Source organism: Cervus canadensis, chromosome 25 (assembly GCF_019320065.1).
Source record: "Cervus canadensis isolate Bull #8, Minnesota chromosome 25, ASM1932006v1, whole genome shotgun sequence".
In the NCBI taxonomy this organism is placed as follows: domain Eukaryota; kingdom Metazoa; phylum Chordata; class Mammalia; order Artiodactyla; family Cervidae; genus Cervus; species Cervus canadensis.
The window spans coordinates 27,258,572-27,277,820 of NC_057410.1; the positions used below are offsets into that span (position 1 = coordinate 27,258,572).

General features: G+C 49.0%; 1 protein-coding gene across 17 annotated transcripts in view; it reads right to left on the minus strand.

Moving 5' to 3' along the window:
* Positions 1-7,871: 7,871 nt before the first annotated feature.
* The window catches only part of POU6F1 (POU class 6 homeobox 1), a 29,332-nt gene continuing 17,954 nt past the window's right edge, over positions 7,872-19,249 (minus strand). For 13 of the 17 annotated variants that reach the window (XM_043446239.1, XM_043446238.1, XM_043446237.1 and 10 more), the window contains 6 exons: positions 18,600-19,109; positions 18,030-18,153; positions 17,220-17,423; positions 13,148-13,289; positions 12,372-12,540; positions 7,872-11,404 (listed from right to left, as the gene is read on the minus strand). In XM_043446239.1, coding sequence (XP_043302174.1) covers positions 11,059-11,404; positions 12,372-12,540; positions 13,148-13,289; positions 17,220-17,423; positions 18,030-18,153; positions 18,600-19,109 — 1,495 coding nt within the window. In that variant the 3' untranslated portion in view covers positions 7,872-11,058. Of the gene's footprint in view, positions 11,405-12,371; positions 12,541-13,147; positions 13,290-17,219; positions 17,424-18,024; positions 18,154-18,599; positions 19,110-19,249 lie in introns of all 17 variants that reach the window. The other 4 variants (XM_043446246.1, XM_043446244.1, XM_043446236.1 and 1 more) reach the window with 3 other exon arrangements.

Consider the following 19,249-nt stretch of genomic DNA (forward strand, 5'->3'; position numbering starts at 1 on the left):
AGTGTGACGTCACCCTAACATTAGCCAATTAAGAATCGACTCCGCTGACCTTGGCAATGATGATAGGCTAGCGACGCCACGGCTCTCCGCCTCCTGAGATGGACTGGGCGATCTGGGAGAGGACTGGGCGTGCGTCAGGTGGCCGGGTTTAAACGTCTTTCCTAGTTGTTCCCGGGCTTCTGGCGTCCGCTAAGTAGCTAGTCAAAACCATAAGGCGTGGGTGGAGCTCTAACTCTATTCTTATTGGACCTACACCCATCCCTGGCTGACTCTTGTTTGTTACCCAAACACTCCTAACAAGTGCTTGTATGCTTCTAAATACTCTCTCCTTAAACTCACCTCTCCTGGGGTCAAGAACCTACTTAAGTTCCACTTACCCGGATAGTCTTTTTATCTTCCGAATTCTCCTTTAATGCCTTTCAACAGGAAAGCATGAGATGGGTGAAAGTATTGTGGTTTTTAAAAGGTGGTGATCTGAAAATGAGGATTTGTGCTGGCGTCTTCATTTACTGGCTTGGTGACCAGAATAGTCAGTCGTTTGATCTTACCAAGATATAGCTTTTTTATGTTTGAAAAATGGGGGTAAAACCATACGTGCTCCATCTTCTTCCACGTGCTCCATCTTCCTCCTTTGAGGTTTAAATAATAATGTCCATTGTTTCTTGAGCATCAACTATATACAAGGAACTTTTTTACATTATCAATAATCCTGAAAGCAATTGTAACTAGATTTACAATTCTAAATGTAAGTATTAATGACCTTCGTTTTTCCAATAAGGAGAGGAGGCTGAAGCCTTAAATTCGCCAGAACTAAATTGGGGTGCCAATCTCAGAGTGGATTGTAAAATTATGTGTTAATTTTATCATAAAGTTATAATTTTCACTACAAGACATTGCCTGTATGAAAGTGTTGGTTCATTACTGTATTCAGGTATTTAATTTGTACAATGCCTTGCGATAGATAGATACAAGTAGATAGATGCCTTTATCACTAGTGAAGTGAAGTCGCTCAGTCGTGTCCGACTCTTTGCGACCCCATGGACTGTAGCCTACCGGGCTCCTCTGTCCATGGGATTTTCCAGTCAAGAGTACTGGAGTGGGTTGCCATTTCCTTCTCCAGAGGATCTTCCCGACCCAGGGATCAAACCCAGGTCTCCCACATTGTAGGCAGACGCTTTACCATCTGAGCCACCAGGGAAGCCCCTTTATCACTAGTATGACCTAAAGAAAAGAGAATATATATTTTTCAGGTTTGTGTTCTAAATATCTCCTAGTATATTTCCTATATTCAATAGGGCTTTTTTTTTTTTAATGCTTATTGAATTTAAAAAAGGAAAGAGAAAGAAAAGAGGTTGAGATGAAGTTGACAGCATGCTTCCAGTTTCAACTAGAGTCTTCTATCTTTGAGGGCTCTGTGTTATCCATCTTCTTACTTTAGTAAGCCTAGCATCCAAGTCTTTGTTCATTCTCAAGACATTTAATATCTGTTCAAGACATTTTTTTCTTTCCTTGAGCCAGCTGTATCTCAAAATATTTGTTTGTGTGTAAAGGAAGGTGTCTTGAACTCAGAGAGGTGTCATAATCAAAATCCTTTATAAACAGGGCTTTATAATTTTGGGGGGCACATGGCATGTGGGATCTTAGTTTCCCCACCAGGGATGGAAACTGTGTTCTCTGCAGACCTCTTTAGAAATTGTCCTGAAAATTATTCTGTGATTCAGCAACTCCACTCTTCATATATACACTAGAGAATGCTTACACACACCAGGAAACTTGTATGAGAATGTTCATGGCAGCACTATTTATAGCAACAAAACAGAACAAATGTCTGCCAATAAGAGAAAGGATGAGTTGGAGTGTAATAGATTATTATACAGCAGTGAACATGATTAGAGCTATATGCAAATACATGAATAAATTAGTCTTAGAATTGTGGGAGAAAGGCAGAAATGCTCATACAGTATAACATCACTTTATAAAGCTTAAAACCCAGCAAAATTAAATGATATATCATTTAGGGGATTATACATACATAGGTGTTCCTTTTAAAAGGAGTGAAATGATAAACACAACTCTATTAATCAGTTCAGTTGTTCAGTCGTGTCTGACTCTTTGCCACCCCATGGACTGCAGCACACCAGGCATCCCCGTCCATTACCAACTCCCAGAGCCTACTCAAATTCGTGTCCATTGCATCAGTGATGCCATCCAACCATCTCATCCTCTGTTGTCCCCTTCTCCTCCAGCCTTCAATCTTTCCCTGCATCAGAGTCTTTTCCAATGAGTCAGTTCTTCACATCAGGTGGCCAAAGTATTGGAGTTTCAGCTTCACCATCAGTCCTTCCAATGAACACCCAGGACTGATCTTTAGGATGGACTGGTTGGATCTCCTTGCAGTCCAAGGGACTCTCAAGAGTCTCTCCAACACCACAGTTCAAAAGCATCAATTCTTCAGTGCTCAGCTTTCTTTCTACTAATAGACGGTCACATCTAAGATGGAGAAGGAAATGACAACCCACTCCAGTACCCTTGCCTGGAAAATCCCATGGACGGAGGAGCCTGGTAGGCTGCAGTCCATGGGGTCGCTAAGAGTCGGACACGACTGAGCGACTTCACTTCACTCACTTCCTACTTTATCACAGGAGATGGAAATGGCAACCCACTCCAGCGTTCTTGCCTGGAGAATCCCATGGACAGAGGAGCCTGGCGGGCTGTGGTCCATGGGGTCGCAGAGAGTCGGACACGACTGAAATGACTGAGCAGGAGCACATCTAAGAAAAGGCAAGGAAGTGGGCTAGGGGAGGAACTCAAAAGTAGCTTTAACCCATGGTAGTAGTTTACACAAGTTGAATGGTAGCTCCATGGGTTATTGTTTCATCATTATTTTTCATAACTTACCAAAAAATGTATTCCTGAATATGTAACAAATATTACATAAATTAGCATCTGAGCCAGGAACTACAGTCCGAGTCCCTAATTCTCTCAGCTGGCCTTTGCCTACAGTGATGCCTCCCTGCTGGTGGTACAGTCCTGGGAACTGTACAGATAGAGAGCAAATAATAGCTAATAATAATGACAGGCTACTGTTTACTGAGCCTTTGCTAGGTACCAAGCCCTGACTAGATGCTTTGTGTAGGTTATCTCATTTCATCCTCCCAACATCACCCCTGTAAGGAAGGTACTACTTTTAGATTCATTTCATAGATAAGGAAACTGAGGCTTAGAAAAACTAATTGACTTGTCCAGGATCACCCAGTGGTAAAGTCTGACTAACTAACCTTACACTCTGGGCCTCTAACCATGGTGCCACACCCCTATGGATAGTTATAACCTTAAAAAAAAAAATAAACTTTCCATCCTTTCTTCCTTTCAGAGATGAAGTTTGAATCTGTGGAGAGGAGAATATCGAATTTTCAAAAACTTGTTTCCAGGAAGGAACGTTGGATGAAGTATGATTTATCAACAGTAAAATAGCTCAAAGGGAACAGATTGAAAAATAAAACAAAGAGGGACCTCCCTGGTGGTTCAGTGGATGAGAATCCGCCTGCCTATGCAGGGGACATGGGTTCAATCCCTGGTCTGGGAAGATTCCATGTGACATGGAGCAACTAAGCCTGTGCTCCACAACTACCGAGCCAGCACTCTTGGGCCCTCGAGCTCCAACTACTGAAGCCTGTATGCCTAGATCCTATGCTCCAGAACAAGAGAAGCCACTATAATGCGAAGCCTGTGCACTGCAATGAAAAGTAGCCCCTACTCTCCATAACTAGAGAAAGCCTGGCACAGCAACGAAGACCCAGTGCAGCCAAATAAATAAATAAAAATCCCACATGCCTAAATAAATAAACATTAAAACAAGAGAGATTTATATTAATATTTGGAAGAAAACCATATTAGATATTTGGAAGACATAGCCATATCCAGAAATCCCATGGAGCCCTGTCCTCTGGGAAATACTTAGAAAAAAGAAATACATATATTTCTTGGAAAGGTTTGAGGTTAAGTTTTAATTCTGAACCAAAACAAAGACTTCACAAAAGTCCTCCTTGCCATTCTAAAACAAACAGAGGTGAAATGAAAAGTGAGTCCTAAAGCTTGGCACCCCCGCCCCCCATCCCAGCTGGAGTACAGATTAGCATTGAGCTAATTGGTCCTTGAGCCCAGGTCCACCTGAGGGGAGAAGACATAAGACAATGTTTACCCCTGGAATTCTGTGACCTTCAGAAAGTGAAATAAATTGAAAGTCTCTCAGTCGTGTCCAACTCTTTGTGATTCATGGACTACACAGTCCATGGAATTCTCCAGGCCAGAAAACTGGAATGGGTAAGCCTTTCCTTTCTCCAGGGGGTGTTCCCAACCCAGGGATCAAACCCAGGTCTCCTGCATTGCAGGTGGATTCTTTACCAGCTGAGTCACATTTCAGGGGTAAACACTTTTACCCCAGGGAGTGGACTTTCCCCATTTTCTCCTTCTCCTCATGAAGTTGGAACGCCAGGCCTGGAAACAGGAATTCCAGGGGCAGTCCTGGAAGCTTTGCCTCCAAGAAAAGATCATCAGGTGTTCCTCTGGATATCCAGCAGCATCCAACAAGAAATCAAAATTTTTGTGCCCATAACAAAAATCATGGTTCCTATTAGGCCATTACTCATAATAAATTTGAGTAATTAACCAGAACACCTGTGGCCCAGAGCTCCAAATTTAGTATTCTGAACCATTGGGCCCACTGTAAAGGGTTCATTTCCCTAGACTAGGTCCTGAAACTAGACACTGTTTAGATGGAACACAGCAAGACCTACCCTAGAGGGTGGAAACATGGAAATCCTACCCAAAAGATTGGGATGGATAGCACTCCCCAGGTCCCACCCTGTATGGGACAAAGTTAACCACACAGGCTTTAGAGACAGCACATCTTGATTTAAGGCCTAGTTCTGTTGCTCACAAACAAAGCAACCCTGAGTAGATGCCTCGTATTCTCTGTGCCTCAATTCCTTGTCTGTGTTAGTTGCTTAGTTGTGTCTGACTCTGTGACCCCATGGACTGTAGCTCGCCAGGCTCCTCTGTCCATGGAATTCTCCAGGCAAGAATACTGGAGTGGGTTGCCATTTCCTTCTCCATGGGATCCTCCCGACCCAGGAATCGAACACAGGTCTCCCACACTGCAGGCAAATTCTTTACGATCTGAGCCACCAGGGGTCAGAAGCTTGAGGGCTCAAGCTCTCTGGAGGATCCGTACCTATCCATCCCCTGGGCTTTCTTTCTCATCCATTTAAGAGTCAGTCACTGTTGCTGAGGTCCCAAGTCAATTACCAGGCATTTTCCTCCAGGTACAGGAAGAGGTCATTATCCGGGCTGGCCTTTTTCAGGAACTATCTAGTTTTAACTCTTCATGTCTTCCTACATTCCATATGAAGAAACTTTGAGTCCCAGTCTGGCTTCTTTGATGGCCCCTGCAGTTGAGAGAAAAGGCATCTGAAGTGAAGGGTGGTCTTTCGGGACAGAGCCCTTTACCTGTGGAATCTGATGCCATCTCTGGGTAGATAATGTCAGAATTGAGTTGAATTTTTGGATACACTGCTAGTATCCGAGAATTGCTTGCTGATGTGGGGAAGACACACACACACACACACACACACACACACACACACACACACACACACACACACACACACACACACACACACACACACACACACACACACACACACACACACACACACACACACACACACACGTTCAGGAACCCAGAGGAACATCCCAAACTCGACAATAGAAACTGCAGTCCCTCCACACACCCACCCCTCTTCCTTTAAAGCCTTCTGGGGCAAGTTGCCAGGAAATACCCTCAACTGGTCTGAGCCAGAGATAACAGCTTCCGCTGATGCTTCTGCCAGGAGTTGTTGGGAGATGCCTGTCTGCATTCAGGGCCAGTCGCTGCCCAGATTCCATTCACTCCCGTGAGTCACAGTCTAAACCTTGTAGTGCTACTACCGAAGCCTCTGAACCTGCTTTCTCCCAGTAGCTTGAAGTCAGGGACTCGGCTCTTAGGATTTCCTTGAAAAAGTAGGTAGAAAATGCATTCAGTCATCTGTCTGCTATTTATCAAGCAATGTTTTGTGCCCTTGGCCTGGGTCCTGAGTGACAGCCTAGTGTGGACCGTCAGTATTAGGATCGTGAGATCTATACAGAGACAAGTACTGGTTTCTGTGTCATTTTGGCCTCATTATTTCAAAGTCCTGTAAAGTGCCTCTGATCCTCAAACCTAACATCAGTATCTTAGACATCTCTTGTCCCTTGGGTGGGGAAGGGATGGTAAAGCATGATTTAGAACCCAGCACAGTGCCTGACTCGGGAATTCTGGCTGGGTGGAATCAAAGGTGATGCCTTGTTCTCACCAGTTTAGATTATGTAGCCCAGACCTCATCAATACCAAGAAGATGGGGCAGGGGGATGGGGGGAGGGAGAGTTGCAGGGAGGTATGGCATGAACCCTACTCCTAGGAGGGAGACCCTTTTTACAGCCATACTTTCCCAGTTCTGAACTTGTGTGGGGGGCCTGCTCATAATATTTCTTGGCCTGGGAAACAGTACAAAGGAAGATCCTCTTCAGTTCAGTTCAGTTCAGTCGCTCAGTCGTGTCCGACTCTTTGCGACCCCATGAATCGCAGCATGCCAGGCCTCCCTGTCCATCACCAACTCCCGGAGATTACTCAAACTCATGCGCATCGAGTCGGTGATGCCATCCAGCCATCTCATCCTCTGTCGTCCCCTCCTCCTCCTGCCCCCAATCCCTCCAAGCATCAGGGTCTTTTCCAATGAGTCAACTCTTCGCATGAGGTGGCCGCAGTACTGGAGTTTCAGCTTCAGCATCAGTCCTTCCAATGAACACCCAGGGCTGATCTCCTTTGGGATGGACTGGTTGGATCTCCTTGCAGTCCAAGGGACTCTCAAGAGTCTTCTCCAACACCACAGTTCAAAAGCATCAATTTTCTGGCGCTCAGCTTTCTTCACAGTCCAACTCTCACATCCATACATGACCACTGGAAAAACCATAGCCTTGACCAGATGGAGCTTTGTTGACAAAGTAATGTCTCTGCTTTTTAACATGCTATCTAGGTTGGTCATAACTTTCCTTCCAAGGAGTAAGTGTCTTTTAATTTCATGGCTGCAGTCACCATCAGCAGTCTTACCTATATCTAAATGTTTATAAAGCATGTGGGTGCATGCTAAGTTGCTTCAGTCAGGTCTGATTCTGTGTGACCCTATGGAATGTAGCCTGCCGGGCTCTCTATCCACGGGATTCTCCAGGCATGAATACTGGAGTGGGTTGCCATACCCTTCTCCAGGAAAAGCATAAATCAACCTACTTGTGACTATTCTAGCCTCTCATCACGATAAGCATACCTTCATAATGACCCAGAAGGCTAGGTTTGAATTTGGACTTTTAGGACTCCCTGAAGTTCTATGCTAGAATGTGCCTCAGTCCTGGCCCCCAGCCTGCCTCCTCTTAACCCCCTCGCAGCTCCACCTCACGCCATAAAGGGCTTTGTGCATATGTAGAGGCATCCAGCCTGCACAGCCAAGCTCTATCCACCCAGCTTTCTGACAAACAGCTGCCCTCTTGGCAGGGAATTCTGGGGTCCTAGGTATCAGGGGTGATCTGGAAAGAAAAAGGTCACATCCCCTTGACCCTGTACCCCATAGGGAGATCATGGCAGGGAAGTAGGAGTCCAGGGCACTGATCCTCTTCCTCTTGCAATGGGATTTTCCAGGCCACAAGCTCTGCCAGCAAAGGCAGCTCATCCTCTGGTCTCTGACCCTGATTTTCTTACATCACTCTGAGAGGTAAAAGAGAAACAAGCAGACCAGTACAAAAGAAAAAATACTGTTTATTCCACACAACTACACCAAGTGCTTGCCCCCTCCCCCCATCCTCCTCCCCCCACCCCTCACTCCAGCTCTCAGCAGACTTTGTCCATGTCCGGGAACAGTTAGAACCTTGGTGTCAGAGCCTGGCCTGTGAGACAGGAAGGGAATCTAGGCATAGGAAGGTGATTGAATTTCCAAGGACACACAAAAAAGCCAGGGCCTCTCATTCCAAATTCAAACAGGTTCTTTAATCCACTTGGCTGAGTTCTCTCCCTGAACCCCACTTGGATAAAATGCCATGATTAGTGCAGGGTCAAAGGCCCCAGCCGATTCATTAAGCCACAGAACATTTTGCTCTTTGAAACAAAAACAAAACCACATGCAAACAGTGAAGCTTTTTCTGCCCTTTCGCCTGCCTTTCCATGGCAAAGGAGCCACTGGGCTCTGGCTGGTAACCAGAAAGGTGCTTTTAAAACAAAATCAGTATCAACTCCCTTCAGAGTCTGATGCTGCTCGTAACAAGGATATAAACAAAACAAAACCCCACCTCAGGGCCATAGCTGCTTCCAGGGGGCCCTATGGTGGGGCAGTAAGAGCAGAGATCAGGTTGATGAGCTCTGCTGTGTGCGTACTTCAGGGACACCCTGTAGCCCCTGTCTGGGGAATTCAGCTTGCAAACACTCTGGCCCCCCTCCCCCCCCGGGCTTGTTTCTCTGAAAGACCAACCCATCATTCCAGCAGAAGAAAAGCTTTCGTTCTAGCCCAGCCTTGAGAAGACAGATTTAGATGCGGGAGGAGCTAAGAAAGCATGTCCAGGCCTAATTTAGAGCAGTTTTTTCCTGCCGTGACACAGGACAGATGGTGTCCTCCTGCATATCCACTGCCGTGGACACGCCCTGGATCACATGCTACTCCTGTATGCACCAGGCATGACCCACTTGTCTCTCCCAAGAAAGAAAGCATAACTGAATGCAAAGGCTTGAGGGTAAAAACCTGTATCTCTCTAATTTATTGAACTGTAAGTCACTGAATCCTTCACAAGCTCTGGTACTTGATTCTCACTTAAAACTTGTTTACAACACCTCTCTCAAGTGCCCCTCTAAAGTGAGCCTGTCACCTCATTGAGTCGGGTGGATAACCTTGAACTTGAGCGTGCAGCCTTACCCTTGGAGACGTATTCTCTGCTGGGAGGCTGCGGCAAAGCGAGGTTCCCACCTGCTTCCTCATCCCCCACCACACGTGAGCAAGTCTGGTTGGTCAGAATGCAGTGGTGTGGGGTGTGTGTGCACATATGTGGCAATTTGACACACAACTGCCCTCTCACTGGCAGGGCCACCAAGACAATGGCCCAGTGGCCCTGAGAGGCCTGGGACGCACCAGCTTCAGGTGGGAAAGGAAACCCAGTCTGCCAGAGGAAGCAAGGCTGGGCTCTGCACCAGTGTCCCAAGGAGCTGGTAACATGCCCTCACACAGCAGTCACTTCTTCAGGGTTTATCGTGTGAGGGGTGTTGGAGGGCAGCTGCTAGAGACCAGGTTCTGTAAGGACAGGAGCTGTGAAAGGTGGGGGCGGCTGACCCCTGTGACTTGTGTGTGACCTTTAAGTCTAGTCTACATAGCAGGCTGGGCGCCTCTAGCAAACCTCCCAGTGCCCTCCTGACCTCCCCGAGTCACATACTGAGTTCCAGGGGATACCCAGCCGCAGGGAGGCTGGGAAACTCACTGAACATCTTGCATGAGATGCCAAGCTCCAGTGTACCACAGATACCCTCTCTGAGGGCAAAACCCAGCCTGCTCTAGAGGTATTCTTAACTCAGAAGCACTCTAGGGGGCTTGTTCACACAAACACATGGTCTAAGATTCTGGACAAAATTAGATTTCTCCTCTGGTATCCAAGACTGCAAGTTACAAAGGAAATTAGTTAAGTCACCTTCCACAAAGGACCTTCCCAGGCTGCTGTCAGCTCTTTATGGATGTGGGCTTTTCCTAGGGCCTTCCTGTCTGGTGTCGTTTCATTTGCTGCTTCTGAGAAGACCCCAGGACTGGGTGGGAGGTGAGTGTGAGGGCAAGAGAGACTTAGCATTCCTTTCCTCATTCTTTTTTTCCCCCGAGTGCCTGCTTATCTGGGCAGGGGGATTTTCCAGGCTGCAAGTTCTCTTAACCACAATATTCTGATGTGGAGATGGACATGGACAGAGATCAGATTAAAATCTGGGAGAGATACCGTATTTATCAAGTTCCCAATCTGCTGGCTTAGCTGGTAAAGAATCCGTCTGCAATGTAGGAGACCTGGGTTTGATCCCTGGGTTGGGGAGATCCCTTGAAGAAGGGAAAGGCTACCCACTCCAGTATTCTGGCCTGGAGAATCCCACAGACTGTACAGTCCATGGGTCGCAAAGAGTTGGATACAACTGAGTGACTTTCACTTCACAACCTGCTATAGACCCAGGTCAACTCCAGGACAGCTAGAGTTCACGGCTGATTTCTTCCGACATGATGTATGAAAGAAAGAATTTTGCTTTAGTGCCATTTTCCCTACATAGGAGCCAAGGAAAGATGGGAGTGATCGTGTGTTCTGGCCCCAGGTCTGTGGAAACCTTCTGACCGTGAGGTCGAGGCATACATGGAATCTGACTTTCTGAGCTGCACATCACATCACACTTTTCAGAACAAGATCTCTTGGATTTTGTCGGGGGACAGTGTGACTGCAGGCGGAGGGCAGGTGGGTGAGGCTGTGGTTCCACTGGATGAGCTGCTGTACCTGCCACACTCACACAGAGGAACAGAGAAGAGACAATGGAGAGAGTGCCATCAAACACAAGAGCTAATGGCCAGTGGTCCTAGAGGCGACTACAGCCCCGTCCCAAAGATGGGGAGCCTCTGGTTCCCAACCAGAATTCACCCTTCACAAACCCACATCAGCAAAGTGCTTCTTTAAGTGACACGGCAAATCCCCTCCTTCGGCATGACCAGCCCCAAACCTGGAGGTCTCAGGTGGGGCCCACTGCCCTCCATGGGATGCGGACGACACGGGGAAGAGGAGGGAGGCAGCTGACACACAGGCGCACGGTGGAGACTCCCAACCCAGGACAAACACAGCCACGGGCAGCAGAATGACAGATGCTGCAGGGTGGCAGCCGGAGCCGGATGCCCAAGGGAGGTACAAAGTGCTGGGACACAGGGCTGGGGCTGAGCCCTAAGGGATCTGAAAGACGTTCAGCTTGCTGGTGTTCTTGAGTGTCTGGCGCCGGTTGCAGAACCAGACCCGCACGACCTCCCGGTCATAGTTGAGCTCCTTTGCAATCTCGGTGATCTCCTGGCCTGTGGGCAGCGGGTTCTTCTCAAAGTAGGCATTGAGAGCCTCTATGGCCTGGGGGGTGAAGGAGGTGCGGCGCTTACGTTTCTTGGAGGGCTCGCCTCCCACAAACTCCATCAGGTTCTGCTGGCCTTCCTGGTTCCGGAGTTCAGCTTCATGTAGCCACTTCTCCAGCACCGGCTTCAGTTTCTGGGCGCTCTTGGGTGTGATGTCCAGCTTCTCAAACCTGTGGGTGACCCAGGCCCAGGAAGGGACAGTGACAGTGTCTTATTTCCCACCCCGGGTGTGAGTGCTGGCCGCAGGAGGCTGCTCCTCCTGGGGCTGGCAGACCCCTACAACCCTCACTAAGATCCCCTGGCTCGGCCCAGCCCAGACTCCTCAGAGTGTCCTGTCTCCCAGGTCACAACAGGGAGACCATTCCCATGGCCTCAGTTTACAGTGCAATGATAACAGGGCAGCTGCTTTATGAACACCATTCCAAAACCTTCACACCCAAATGGGTGAGGTCCTTTGAGGAATCATGTTGAGAGGCCTCCAAACATGGCAAATAGATGTCCTAAGTGCTGTCTTCCTCCAACTGCAGCATCACTAAGTCAGAATACTCTTTCTGGCTGAACCCAGATGAGAATACAGAATTCCCAACATGACACTGTAACGTAATAATCACTCTAGTCTAATATATAGAGTTGGCAAGCAGATGAAACCTTTTGGCCATCCCTAAGCCATGTGTTTTTTCGAAAAAGCACATGACTTAAGGATGTGCTTTTTATTTTATCTTTCTTTTCACCATTTAAAAAAATTGAAATAGTTGATTTACACTTTACAATCAATTATAATACAGGCGCCAGAACCTGCACACAGAAAAGTCAGTTACATCACTTCAGAATCATGTCTCATAAGAGGGGGAGGTGGAAGCATGATAGAGGTGATGGTGGGTTATAGTTAAGAACCAAGCCGGAACCGAAGTTCCCACTCTTGTGATTAATTTCATAAGCTGTACCTGTCCCTCTAGGATTCCTAACTGGATTAGGATCTTGGATTCCTCCTAAATAGACAATATAAATGCTCAGGATTGGAGGATAAACTTCAGAGGGCCCCCAGAAAGACTTTGACTACTGCAGGTGTTCATGTCTAAGTGCCAGATACCTGAGCTCCTGTGAGTGTCCTGACCTTGTTCAGGCAGTCTTACTCACCGGCAGATGGCTGACTGGCTGTAGGCTGGGCCTTCCGTTGCAGTCAGAGCCTGACCCACCTGGGTCTGTGTGAGGCCCAGGGACAGCCGCCGGATCTTAAAGTTCTTGGCAAACTCCCGGATCTCTTCTAAGTTGATCCCATCCTCATCCAGACTGGGGGTGTGTGGCTCTAGGCCAGAGGAAGGGGGCAGGAGTGAGTGTGTAAGACAGACAATCATCTGTCTTACACACATTTCTTACACACATCATGTCTACACACATTTACCCAGCCCGTTGGCCTAGCCTGGTGAGTAGTGAGGGATCAGGACGTTTGACAAAAGGCCTGTGTACCCTTAAGACCCTCATCATTCCTGTCCCCAAGACAAATAAAACTTGGGAGCAATGGGCCAGGACCAAGGTGTCTGGAGACAGAGGTCTATTTTAAGTTCTTCCAGCTCTAACTGTTGACCCTCCCTAATTCTCCCCAGTCTGGCCCCACGCACACCTGTTAGCTATCCACATTCTTCAAATACTGGTGAGAGACCATAGGAGAGACAGCCAATGGTTTGGCTTCTCAGAGAAGCAGCCAGACAGCCCGCTAAGCAGCCTCCACCATGGTCATGCACATAATCCCGCTCCGTAGAATGAGAATAAGAAAGTCAGTTCCTGGCAATGGGCCTCTGCTCTTCCCTTTGGGACTCCCAAAAGTTTACTAAGGGGAGCATCATCTAATGTGGTCAGGGTGTCTGAAAAAATGCCTCACCCCTTCGCCATACCCTTCCCTTGGAGCCACTTACTGGACACCAGCTGGCTGACCGTCGGGGTCTCTGAGCAGGTGATGGGGATGGGAGCAGAGGCAGCAGGCTTGGCTGCTGGGGCTGGGCTGGCGATGACCACGGCCGGCTGGGGCATGGCTGGTGTGGGCTGGATGGGCTGCACCTGTGAGAAGAAGAGCCAACAAACCCCCACTGCCCGCCTGCCTGGTTAGCAGGGTGGAGTCTCTGGGCAGTCCGGAGGCAGGGCAAAAGCGGGCATGGAATCCTCCCTCATCCAGCACACTTTTACCTGTGCCCCATCAGAAGGCAAGATTAGAAGCTATGCATTAGCACCCACCCAATGATGATGACCTCCAAAATAAGCACAGGATGTGCCCCACCGAGCCAGGGCCTTGTAGGTGTCTATGACCCAGGCAGGTCAGAGGCTCAGAAAGGTTCCAGCTACTTGGTCAAAGCTCCAAGTATCCACCCTTGATTCTCAAGTCTCTGCCCTCAAAGGAGAAACCTAAACCTGATTCTAGAGCCACCACACCCCAAATCTTCATTAACGCGTTCGAGCATGTATACTAAGTCGCTTTGGTCGTTTCCGAATCTGTGCAACCATATAGACAGTAGCCCACCAGGCTCCTCTGTCCATGGGATACTCCAGGCAAGAATACTGGAGTGGCTTGCCATGCCCTCCTCCAGGGGATCTTTCCCACCCAGGGACTGAACCAGTGTCTCCTGTGTCTCCTGCATTGCAGGCAGATGCTTTACCTCTAAACCACCAGGAAAATCCCATACCCATTAATAGGTAACTGGCAAATGACTTTTGGGGCCTCACTACAGTAAGACACTGTACCATGAAAAAGAATATCTCTTAATAACTGCCATGGAAAGACCTCTGAGTCACAGTGCTAAGTGAAAGAAAAAAAAAAGTAAGGTGAAAAACAATTTTTATGGAATAATCCCTTTAAAAAAAAACACGAATTTCCAAGAAAAAAAATTCTGGAGTCATATAAAGCGAAGTATCAACAGAAGTCATCTCTGGAAGTGGAGTTAGAAGGGATTTTTACTTTTTGACATCATACATAATGTTGGAATTTTAATAAACAGCTTTTATCATGTTTATAATCAGGATAAACTATAAACATATGAAATCAGTATCTGAAGTATGACTTTTTTTTAAGCTTCCTGAAAGTGCAGATTTCTCTAGGATGGGCCTTGGCTAGAATTCTTGAGGCTGTCTCCTAATAGCTGAGGGCCAAAGAATTGATGCCTTTGAATTGTGGTGCTGGAGAAGACTCTTGAGAGTCCCTTGGACAGCAAGGAGATCAAACCAGTCAATCCTAAAGGAAATTGACCCTGAATATTCACTGGAAGGACTGACGCTAGAGCTGAAGCCCTGATATTTTGGCTCCCTAATACGAAGGGCCGATTCATTGGAAAAGACCCTGATGCTGGGAAAGATTGAGGGCAGAAGGAGAAGGGGGTGACAGAGGATGAGATGGTTGGATGACATCACCAACTCAAAGGACATGAGTTTGAGCAAACTCTGGGAGACAGTGAAAGACAAGGAAGCCTGGCGTGCTGCAGTCCATGGAGTCGCGAAGAGTCGGACCCAACTGAGTGACTGAATAACAATAACAAATAGGACTCAAGTCTCACCACAGTCCAATTCTCGGCTCCACCTGGAGAGCAAAGGGAATTTTTAAAATACACATATAACTAGCCACTTCCCTGCTAAAAACTCTCCAGTGACTCCCCGTTACCTAATGTTAGTGATAACAATAAAAGCACCATTTTTTACACATTTTACACACATTTCACTTTGTGTACCAACTTTCTGTGTGATGTATCCTTTAACATTCATAACTTAAGTTGGTACTCTTTTTTTTTTTCTTTTTTTTTTTCTTTTATTTTTTTTTTTTTGTTTCTTTTTTTCCCATCACCTCATGGGAAATAGATGGGGAGACAGTGGAAACAGTGTCAGACTTTATTTTTTTGGGCTCCAAAATCATGGCGGATGGTGACTGCAGCCATGAAATTAAAAGACGCTTACTCCTTGGAAGGAAAGTTATGACCAACCTAGATAGCATATTACAAAGCAGAGACATTACTTTGCCAACAAAGGTCCGTCTGGTCAAGGCTATGGTTTTTCCAGTGGTCATGTATGGATGTGAGAGTTGGACTGTGAAGAAAGCTGAGTGCCGAAAAACTGATGCTTTTGAACTGTGGTGTTGGAGAAGTCCCCTGGACTACAAGGAGATCCAACCAGTCCATCCTAAAGGAGATCAGTCCTGGGTGTTCACTGGAAGGACTGATGCTGAAGCTGAAACTCCAGTACTTCGGCCACCTCATATGAAGAGTTGCCTCATTGGAAAAGACCCTGATGCTGGAAGGGATTGGGGGCAGGAGGAGAAGGGGGCGACAGAGGATGAGATGGCTGGATGGCATCACCGACTCGATGGGCATGAGTTTGAGTAAACTCCGGGAGCTGGTGATGGACAGGGAGGCCTGGCGTGCTGCAATTCATGGGGTTGCAAAGAGTCGAACATGACTGAGCGACTGAACTGAACTGAACTGAAATCCCCGAGCTGTGAGAAGGAAGCAGTAACAGAAGTGTTGACTAAAAAGATGCAGAAGTTGAAAGTTGCAAGCTAAATTTTATTGGGTGCAAAATGAGGACTGCAGCCTGGGAAGCAGCACCTCAGATCGCTCTGAGAGACTGTTCCTTAAGTTGGTACTCTTATCATTCCCATTCTATAGATGCTGCTGCTGCTGCTAAGTTGCTTCACTCGTGTCCAACTCTGTGCGACCCTATAGATGGCAGCCCACCAGGCTCCCCCGTCCCTGGGATTCTCCAGGCAAGAACACTGGAGTGGGTTGCCATTTCCTTCTCCAGTGCATGAAAGGAAAAGTGAAAGTGAAGTCGCTCAGTCGTGTCCGACTCTTAGCGACCCCATGGACTGCAGCCTACCAGGCTCTTCCGTCCATGGGATTTTCCAGGCGAGAGTACTGGAGTGGGTTGCCATTGCCTTCTCCTTCTACAGATGAGGCTGAGGTTATTCAATGAAGCTGGGAAGCAGGATATCATATTTGAGAACCAAAGCCTCAACATCACCTAGGAACTTGTTAGAGATGTGAATCCTTCAGCCCCACTCCAGACCTACTGTATGAGACTCCAAGGTGGGGCCTGGAAACCTGCATCCTAGCAAGCCCTCCAGGTGTTCTTCGGCACACTCGAGTTGGAGAACCCCTGCTCTGGCACACTCTACTGCCTGCAGTTCTGTGGCAGTAGAAGAATCTCTCATCCAACCCATCCCTTTAGATTAGTTCAGCGTCGTACTCTGTGAAGCCTTGTCAGACTCCTCAGTCAGCAGACTGGGTTCCTAAAGCACCTTATCCTGCCCCTATCAGAGCCTTTGCCACACTGACTTTAATTATCTCTGATGCTGGGCTACCTAAGGCAAGGAAGGGCATCTTATTCATCTCTGTATCTTCAGCACTGGAATACAGTAGGCACTCAAAAACCACTCCTAGAATGAATGCGTGAGTGAATAATCGATGCCACAGTGCAGAGTGGAGGAGGGGTGGAGGGATGAAGGGGTGAAGAGGAGGCGGGTGCAGAATGAACCTCCCAGGGCCTTTCCAGCAATTTGTTCACCCTGGAGTTGATTGAGCCCCAATTAACTTTTTGTTGTTGTTCTCACCCTGCAGCATGTGGGATCTTAGTTCTCCTACCAAGGATCAAACCTGCGTCCCCTGAATTGGAAGTACAGAGTCTTAAGCACTGAACCACCAGGGAAGTCCCAAGGCCCAGTTTACTTTGACTACCCTTCCCTGGCCTTCTCAGAGTGGCACTGGCCTCTGAGGGCACATATACACATATTTGGTGTATGGGGGTAAGGGGTCGGGGTGGTGGTAGTGTTTTTCCGGGCAGAGCACGTGTGAACCAAAGGGACCATCTACCTTGCACCTCCCTCCACTTTGGGGAGGTGTCCTGCTTTCCCAGGGACTTTGGAAAATAATGTTGTCATGCCCAGCCTCTGGAGGGAGGCCGCTCATGCCTGACAGCACTGCCTGCCACCCTCCCCCAACCCAGCCCTTGTACCTCACTCTTAGCAGGGGACTCAGGAGTGCTTGGCTTCCGGACAGCCACAGGAGGAGGCAGGGGGCTGCTGGCCAGGGTCGCGATCACCTGGCCCTGGGCGTTCAACAACAGCTGGGGGGTCACAGCCTGGACCTGCAGGCTTTGGGCCGGTGCTGGGGCCGCCACGCTAGCCGAGTTCACTACCCAAGGAAGTGTTCCAATAACCTGGGAGGAAACACAGGGACCCCACGTGTGAGGGCAGCGTCCAGCTCCACCCCCAACCCAAATCCCCACACTGGCAGGAAGGGACTTAGACAAGTCACCTAACCCTTCTGGGCTTCAGTGTCCTCAAAGTAAAGTGAAGGATTCACACCCTAGGGGCTGCTTCTCTATTCTCCAGAGCCTTGAGGGAGCAGGAGTGGGTCTACATGTGAAGCCCTGCTCTGCCACACTTTAACTAGCTTAATTTCTCCAAACCTCAGCCTTCTCCCCTGTAAAATGGGAACAAAAATCTCCACCCAACAGGTTGTACTCAGAATGAAGTGGGATAATGTACGAGAAGGCACCTAGCACAGAACCTGGCCACAAAGCGAGGGCTGCCTAAATGAAAACCCCCAACTAGAGTGAGCACCCAACCCAGGGTTGGGGTGGGGGCTATGCCCCCGCCTGGCCTCAGCATCAGCAGAGAGCAGTCACACAGGCAGTAATAAACAGCAACGTCTCACCCTGGTTGAGTTTCTATGACCCAGTCCTCCCACACATGTGCCCTCACCCAGAGCCAGCATCTCCACGCTCCCCACCCCTCCGCCTGGCTTTGACCACTTGCCTGACCCTGAGCGTTGGTGAGAATCTGACTGCTGATCCCCGGCATGCTGGGAATGGCGTTGGCAATGACCGGAGTTGTGGTGAGGGAGCCCAGGATCTGGGTCTGTCCCCCGAGGGAGGCAGCACTGATCTGTGGGTGGAGGAAGAGCCTTGCTCAGAGGCAATGGGGCGAGAAACAGCCCAAGGCAGAGGGAAGAGGGCTGAGGGTACTGGGGCAGGGGTGGGGGGTAACCGATGCTGGGCAGATATGAGTGTGGGCTGCAAGCCCAAGTCTACCAACTGAATGGTATCCAGGGCTAGGGGCTGCAGGAGGTAAGCAGGGAAGGGCGGGGCCACAGTCTTGGAAGAGTAACTCTGGCTAATCTTTCAGGCCAGCCCTGGGAGAGCAGAAGAAGGGCCAGGCTGGAGGGGCTGACGTGACTCTTGCCACATCTAACTAGAGGCCATCTAGTCATGCCTAACAGCTCTACTACCAAGCCAGGAGCCACACTGGATAGACACTGGCATGGGGCCGTGAGCCTCTAGCGCCACTTTAGCAGCAGCTCACAAGTTTGCAATCCCCAGACATCATCCCACCCTCCAAGGCTGGTCCATGGTCCAGGTTCTGGAAGGTTGGGCCAGCCCTCTTGGCAGAGGTTGTCTGCTCTTGGCTGGGATGCATGGGCTGACAGCTGCCTTGGAAGGAGCCCATCTCTGCCGAAGTGTTGGAAAAGAGCCGCATTCAAGGGGCTGGTCCTCCACCTCCATACTCCCCCGTGGCAAGGGTCAGGTTCACCCTTGGCCAGAGATCCGGTCCATCCCCGGTGAGCCTTGGGTGAGGGCAGCAGCTTACGATTCCCGGGCTGAATGCGAAGCCTGCAGGCTGAACGGTGATCTGTGTGGGGGTGTCCACAGACTTGGGGGTGGGGGCAGTGGCGGTGGCAGCAGTGGGCTGCGGTAGAATGGCCGGTGTGGTCTGCAGCAGTGGCTGGGGCTGGAACAGCGTCTGGGGCTGGGCCGGTGGTCGGGGCTGGGCGGGCGAGGAGGCCTGGGCCGGTGGGGCGGCTTGTACAGGTGCCGGGAGAGCGGTGTTCAGCACAGCAGCTGCTATGGAGCAAGGCAGAGACAGAGGCGCTCAAATGCCTAGCCGCAGGCCAGAGCAGCTCCAATCCCAAGGGATCTGGTACAAGAACGAGACGGGGGTCGGGGCACTGGGGTGGGGGCACAGGCTGCTGTTATTCCCTTGA